The sequence below is a fragment of the Armigeres subalbatus genome, chromosome 2 (assembly GCF_024139115.2).
Source record: "Armigeres subalbatus isolate Guangzhou_Male chromosome 2, GZ_Asu_2, whole genome shotgun sequence".
Taxonomy (NCBI): domain Eukaryota; kingdom Metazoa; phylum Arthropoda; class Insecta; order Diptera; family Culicidae; genus Armigeres; species Armigeres subalbatus.
In genome coordinates this window covers 99,431,586-99,439,352 of record NC_085140.1, presented here as the reverse complement: position 1 = coordinate 99,439,352, position 7,767 = coordinate 99,431,586, and the positions used below count along the sequence as shown (strand labels likewise).

At 39.1% G+C, this 7,767-nt stretch overlaps 1 protein-coding gene across 1 annotated transcript; it reads right to left on the bottom strand.

Moving 5' to 3' along the window:
• Window positions 1–334: 334 nt before the first annotated feature.
• LOC134214768 (uncharacterized) lies at window positions 335–2,042 on the bottom strand. The gene has a single exon (XM_062694087.1). It carries the CDS (start codon window positions 1,919–1,921, stop codon window positions 1,184–1,186), a length of 738 nt encoding a protein of 245 aa, XP_062550071.1. The 5' UTR covers window positions 1,922–2,042; the 3' UTR covers window positions 335–1,183.
• Window positions 2,043–7,767: the final 5,725 nt, after the last annotated feature.

The following is a 7,767-nucleotide window of genomic DNA, read 5'->3' as shown; positions in this document are numbered from 1 at the left end:
GATGTTTGTTTCCGACCCGACAGATACAAGAAGGTGGGCTGACCAGAACAACTTGACGAGCAATGGCCTCGAACCGTGTAGGGTAAAGGATGTATTTTGGACCACCCTTACGGGGCTCTTATTTTGGACCACCAAGAGGAATTTACACTCAGTGGTTCTAAATATGAGCCATCGAACTGGTGGTCCAAGATACCTCCCTTCCCCTTCATATTCTGGCGTCAAATTGTTGATTCAGTGTTATCTGTTTATATGTAAGCTACATAAATGAAATGAGTTAGTAGTTTGGACTTTCGGATAGATATTATTGGGATTAAGATGGCAATTACTGTGATAAGTAACAATTCGATTCGAAATTTTATTGGAAGTTTAAAATTATCTACAATAAATAAGGAGAACTTGAATTATTTTACATTTGTCATATTTTCTTTTTATGATATTTTGCACCTATTTTACTATTTTTACAAGTGTGACAACTCCAATATAAATAGACAAAACGATATAACACAATTATGGAGTACATTTTCTAGAAATAGTATTTACCGTAACATCATGGAACGCAAGATTGTTTGGTGTTTTATCAGCTCCTTGTCGACCACACACTTGTCCTACATAGCATTGAAAATTAGCTCAAATATTCATTTCATCTTGACTTCATGCACATCATCGATCATTAATCTTTACTTTTTTACACTAGTAGTGTGCTTAGCTAGTTTTATCACTAATTTATCAAACAAAGATTCGTTTGCTTCCGTCGATTCATAATAATTAATATTGGTCAATTTTATGTCTGTTCCTTAAACTTCGAGTGCTGCGAAGCCCTCTAATAATAAAGAGTATTTTAATTGCACTTTAAATGTCCGAGCGACCATAGTTATTAAACTTTGCTTTGCTTTCGTAATTTCTCTTCTACAAACTACTCAACACAGTTATCCAATCAGTTGTGGCGGCATAAAAACTATCAAATTTCCAAGGTACCGAATGCCAATCGAGTTGTGTTCGTCACAAAATCTTCTAAAATCACTTAACACATCTAGTCCCATGCATGTACACAAATCAGTCAGTTGAGTTCGTTCAGCTGTTCCGTAATCCCTTCGCTTCCGAAGGGTAACATAACTATCCGTAGTTCCGTTAAGCTGTGATATGGCGACATTTGAGACGCTTTGGAGGGCCAATGTGGTCCCCACTAACGTGAGTAGTAGTTACAGCAGATGGAAGACCTGGGAACACGTTGAGTAGGCAGTCCGGAGATACCCCGGATGTATGTGTAGGAAACAGGCCTGCGGAGGATTTTCTTCGGCGGTGGCTTGCTGTTGGTCGTTGTGCTGACCGAGGTACTGTTCGAGCTGAACAGCGATGCTTTCGATTCAGCTTTTTGCTTAAGGCATTTTTGACTGCTGTGAAGGTTCACCGAAGTGCTGCTACAGGACAGCGACCGGACCCTCGTCGGGGTGCCAATCGAGAGGGATTCCAACAGTTTGCGAACAGAGGACCGCCGGGTCGTACGTCGCGGTTTATCAGAATTATTTACTGAATCGGAGGACGTACCCGATGTGTCCAGTGTGGTTATCTGTTCGGAGAGTTTAACGCAAGGACTGGATCTTCGCTGCTTAGGTGGTTCTTGCAGACGGTCACTGAGTGAGGAACACGAGTCTACCGAGGAACTACGGGAGTCTATTTCACGAGCACTTGTGATTTCTTCACTCGATTTTAAGCTTATTTTCCGATAGATGTTGTGAAAGAAACCGAACGATTTATCCTTGCCCGGTGAGGAGGACGACAGTGGCGAAACACTTCTGGTCGACGGCGTTGGAATATCGATGTAGATATTCTCGCTGCTGTTGTTGTTGTTGATGCCTGCCCCGGTTGTAATTCCAGTATTCGGGGAAAGGTTGTTGTTATCCATTTTTTCACAGGTCAGCATTTTAACTTTAATTGGTTTTCATTAACACTATAAACAATTTATCCTTTAGGAAAAGTTCGACTGTTTCCGTTAGACTGAATTTGGTCTCAATAAGTATTCGATAGGAAATGAGCAGAATCGTAGCATCCCTGTTGCTTTTATAGCCATCCTCCACGCATTGCCATGTCACGAACCATGCTCGAGATGAATGTTTTACGAATGCTGGATGGGATACAGCATCCTTGTGCGAGAGATTGAGAATGCTTCTCACTTGAGAAAAGGATGCTGTGAGCTAATACGCAGCAGTACGCTCGCATTTTCAACGGAGGGGAAGATTTGTTTTGGAAACGACGAATGAATATTGAACGAATACGACTACGGAGGTTGAAATGTGATTCACTAGTTCATTATAATCACATTGACCATTATTGTAAGTATTATAAGTAAGGAATGTATAAATTGAAATTTTGGAAATAGATGCTTTCGTCTAGGATGATAAATACAACGCCAAAGAGTTGAGGACAAAATATGTAGGTGTAGGTTTCAAGTAGGGGAATTAGATGGAAAATTTAGTGGATTCGTCTTTTAGCCAGGAATTAAAAAAAACGCATGCTTGTTTCAAATCTTTAGCGATCATAGATATATCATCAGGTTGTGCTTGATTGAAAAGAAAACTGTCAATTATTTTACATTTGCATTCGTCCGCATTTACTACTCTGTCACCTAGCGCTGAAGTTTTAATTCAATATTACTATTGAGTTAAAGTTTCAACATTGTTTCCGTTATGATGTTCAATATGCAATATTCCGATACACGCGATTTGATTTCCTAAGTTTAATCAGGCAGTAACTTCGCTTCAGGCATAGAGTTAATCCGGGTGAGACGCCGCGTCGGTATAAATGCCGCACTTCAGAGATCTGGTAGAACGGACTTGATTTATTGGCACAAATTTACGCGAGAGTGTGTCTTTTATAGCGCAAACAATAACTTAAGTAGTCGGTAACTGCTCATTCTTATCAGTCAAAAAAGTAATATGATGGTTATACACTTTTATTTATACCGCGGAGGCGTAAAATTTGTAACGCTTTATTTAATAAAGATTTTTCGTACGCTTTTGAGAAAATTATTACGATTCACATGTGTATTTCATTATGTAAATCCTCTAAAAAGCTTGTAGGTTATGTTTGTCAGCAGTCTACGTTTTGAGTTTAAATTATTGTGATGTGGCGTCTATCAATCGGTACCTATAGATGCCACAACAAAAATCAGATATTATTTTTAAGTTGGAAAATCATGTAAAATACGAATACCAAGATATTAGCCTGTATCGGCCTGAGTGAAGGAAAAAGATTCAAATTGCTGCCATTTCGTCATTTTATGTCGTATTGGCCTGTTTTTATTACTGTTCTGCTCGTACGGGTCCCAGAATTCATGTTACATGTTGGGACTTGTAATGTGGTGCTCCTATCCGGATATAAGTCCAAGAAAATAAAGTTTATTTCGTCCCTATTTATACCATTTCGGTAGATTTGTATAAAGGGATTATATCTGAAACAAAAATCATGGTGACAGCTGTTCCAGAAAGGGCGGACAACAGGTTTCTTCGGAGTGACCCTTTGGGAACCTGCCCCAAAATGGCCAGTTCAACATTTTCGCTCCATATCGGCAATATGGGTATCAAACTTCAGCATTTTGCAAGACAAGAAGAAACATGACATCCGGATATGATTCTGGAGACCAAGGATGTAAACGATCATTCAGAAATTTGCGTTCGATCATTTAGTAGTTTGTCAATAACTCATTCCAGAAGCTGAATTTCAAAATATGTTGTATGGTGGACTTCTAGTGCGAAGGTTTTTCTACAACTTTGCCTAATGGTTCGTTATTAGAATTCAACTAATAACGGGGTTAGAGCGTTAGTTGCAGTAACTCAAACTAAATGATTGGAATTTTGTTATCATTTAGTCTAAGTTGCTGAAACTATAGCTATAACTCCGTTACTAGTGGAATTCAAACAACGAACCATTAGGCAGAGTTGTAGAAAAATCTTCGCACTACAAGTCCACCGTACAACACATTTTGAAATTCAGCGTCTGGAATGTGTTATTGACAAACTACTAAATGATCGAACGAAAATTACTGAATGATCGTTAACATCCTTGCTGGAGACATTGGCTACCCTGTAGTCAGTTCGGAGGTCCTTGAGAAAGTTTCCGAAAGCAACAAAATCGGATATTTTCGAAATGTCATAATCTATGGCAATATGGGTGTCAAACTTCAGCATTTTACAAGACAAGTAAGATTATGACATTATTTTGTTTAATTCAGACCAAGGCCGAAGTGGCCTGTGCAGTATATAAGAGTCTTCTCCATTCGGCTCCATCCATGGCTACACGTCGCCAACTACGCAGTCTACGGAGGGTCCGCAAGACATCTTTCACCTGATCGATCCACTTTTCCCACTGCACACCTCGCCTTCTTGTACCCGTCGGATCGTTGTCGAGAACCATCCTCACCAGGTTACTGTCCGACATTCTAGCTACGTGCCCGGCCCACCGCAGTCGTGCGATTTTCGCGGTGTGAACGCCTATCAGAACGTCCAACATCCATCAACATAAAAAATTAATAAACTTGTTGTATATCAATTATAAGTAGGTTCTTCTGAAACTCAAAATCATAAGCATGATGCGTAAATGTTTCGTAAGTCACACACTCAAGTCGCCAAATAATTCGAAAAATAAGTTATAATTCTGACATTCATCTGATTTAATGCAGCTCTAATTCTGAAGGCCAAGTTAAGATGTTCTATATATGTCCAACGTGACTTGACTTCTAGTTTATTGAAAAAATGGCGTCAAAACAAAAATATTCGCCAACCGATAAGGGAGAAAACTTACAGAAATCTTCATTTCCAAATACGATTGAAATAAGCTTTCTCTGTCAACCAACTCGACAATACCACGCCAAAAAAGATTATTAAATATCTTGAAATTAGGCCGATACAAATATTTTAAATCTATTTTGTCTCCCCCCCCCCCTAGGATTTTTTTGGCAAAAAAATAATATTTTGAGGGGGCAACAAAATCAAATTCAGATAATTTCGAGGATTCAAAACATTTTTTCACAAATCCGGGGAGGTTTTTGAATTTGTTCATTTTAATATTTATTTTTTATTATCCCCCCCTTGATCTTTCGAAGACCAGTAGGACAAAAAGTAAATTAAATATTTGTAACGGCCTTAATGACACATGTTTTTCAGGACATTCAAAAAACCACAATGAAACAGCAATTCAACTGTAGATTCTATTTTTTTTTTACGTAAAGCGTCCATGTATTGGTGTTATCTGCGGCACCTGTCATTTTGTTGAAGCCGATGATTTTGTAAGCAAAAACAAAGCGGTGTGCGCGGATTAAAACAGTGGTTTGAGAAAATGGCGAAAGGAAAGTAGGGGTGATCGAGGCAATATGGGCCACCTAAGGAAATCGTTCCGAAAAGCGCTGAAAAGCTCAAAAAAGCATCGTTCAAATGTAGTTGACTTATACTAGAGAATGTTACCTTTCATATTACGTCGATGAATGACGAAAAATGCGTTTGGAAATTGTTGGAATGCACTTTTGAAAATGTATTGATTTCAATGTGTGTTCCCGACCATACGGGGCAATATGAGCCACCATTTGGGGCAGTACGGGCCATCCTTCCAATACCTTTATTTAGGCGAAAGAAGTATCGTAATATGGAAGAACATGATATTCCTACAACAGTTGTGAGTATTCCATACCAAATAAAATGAAAAAACTGCACAACAGCGATCTGATCTGATTTGCCACTCTTCATCGTTTGAACAGCTACATTTCAATTGGTCAATGGTCATTTTTTCTGTTTCTATCGCAGTAATGCGCTGTTGTAATTTTTCTGTAATGAATCTTACATATATGATAATATTCTTGTATTTGAATACTGAAATTTGAACTTGTTCGCATTTTAAGGCCAGATATCTTGTTCTATGCAGGTATGCCCATATTGCCCCATAGAGACTGGTTTTAGGAAAAAAAAAGTTTTATGATCAATTCAGATTTGTATCAATATAAACATGTGTGCACAATATTCAATTATAATATATCTTTTGATTGTGGTGTATTTTTGACCTGTATTTTAATCAGTTTTGTGTCAAAACCTTATTTATAAACTTGAAATCTTATAATAATTTTGCCTATGCAGTGAAAATTTACATTTTCAAGTATATTTTCATGTTTGAATTGAATTTTAATGCGGTTTTCACGTTGATGCATATGTGGAGCATCCTCTTGAAGATCATATAACTTTTACTTGATAAAACTTGTCAATAAGCTCAAAATGAGGGTGGCTCATATTGCCCCGTATGTTCATATTGCCCCTACTGCCCCTACCTGAGCAAGACCGAGCAAGCATTGATTTGCGAACTTAACAGTCTCGGTCACAGTAACCGTGAAATTGCAAGGAGAATTCACAGATCGGAAGCAGTGATCAGGAATATTGTGCTTCCAGTGGTAAACCGAAGTGAGCTCTCGCGACGATTGAGTTTTCCCTTATTTCTTGATGTCGCAACTGTATCGCGACTAGTGCGCATCTATGCCACCGCCGTGCGCCATGATGCGCACTAGTCGCGACGTAATTGCGACAAAAGGAAACGGGAGAAAACTCGATTGTCGCGAGAGCTCACTTCGGTTTTCAACTGGAAGTACAATATGTTGAAGAAAGGCAAGATGTACGGAATTAAAAAGAAAACCAAAGGAAATTCTAAGACAGCGGTTCTCAACCTGGGGTACATGTACCCCTGGGGGTACCTTCGCCGGGCTCAGGGGGTACCTCGTACAAAAATGGTCAATGGCGGATGAATTACAATTTTAATCAAAACTTATTGATAGAGTTTTGATAATTGTGTAATTTTTTCATTTCAAAACTTTGTTTTGTACTTAATATGCATGGCAGAGTTTGTTCTCATTAGATAACGAACAACAATAAAAGAGAGGCTAAAACTGTTTCGAATTATTACAAGCCATGAAAACAAGTTTATCAAACTGGTATACAAGTGCGAAGTTGGGTATCGCACAGCTGTGTAACACATGGAAGCCTACTTTCAATAGGCTCGCAAGCCTTCTTTCAAGAGGACCGGATGTCTTCTTTCCAGAGGGCAACAAACCTTTTTTTAAGTTTTTTTTTTTAATTTTTTTTCCTTTTTTTTCTTCTTCTCTTGAAAAGCTGGGAAGGCAAATTTCAAAAGGCTTGGAAGGCTACTATGAAGAGGCTCGGAGGCCTCATTTCAAGAGGCTCGAAAGCCTCCCTCTAAAATGCTCGGAATTCTTCTTTTAAGAGGCTTGGAAGCGTACTTTCAAGAGACTCTGAAGCCTTTTTAGGTGGCTGAAAAGCCGCCAACCAAGAGGCTCGTACGCCTCCTTCCTAGAGCCCTGGAAGCCTTCTTTCAAGAGGCTTGGGAGCCTCCTTTCAAGAGACTCGGAAACCTTCTTCAAGAGGCTCGGAACTTTTCTTTCAAGAGGCTTGGAAGCGTGCTTTCAAAAGGATCAGAAGCGTCCTTTGAATATACTCAGAAGCCTCCTTTTAAGTAGCTCGGAAGCCTTTCTTACATAAGTCACGCAAAAACTCTTTCAAATGGCACTGGAGCCTTCTTTCAAGAGGTTCCAAAGCCTCTTTTAAGGTGCTCGGAAGCCTTCTTTCAAGAGGCTAAGAAAACTACTTTCAAGAAGCTCGAAAGTCTCCTTTCAAGAGGCTCGGATGTCTCTTTCGAGTGGCACGGAAGCCTCCTTTCAAAAAGCTTGTAAGCTTCCCTTTAAAAGGATAGGAATTCTTCTTTCAAGAGGCTTGGAAGCGT

Excerpts from the sequence above, each read along its gene's own strand:
- LOC134214768 (XM_062694087.1), bottom strand. The coding sequence starts at position 1,921 with ATGCTGACCTGTGAAAAAATGGATAACAACAACCTTTCCCCGAATACT.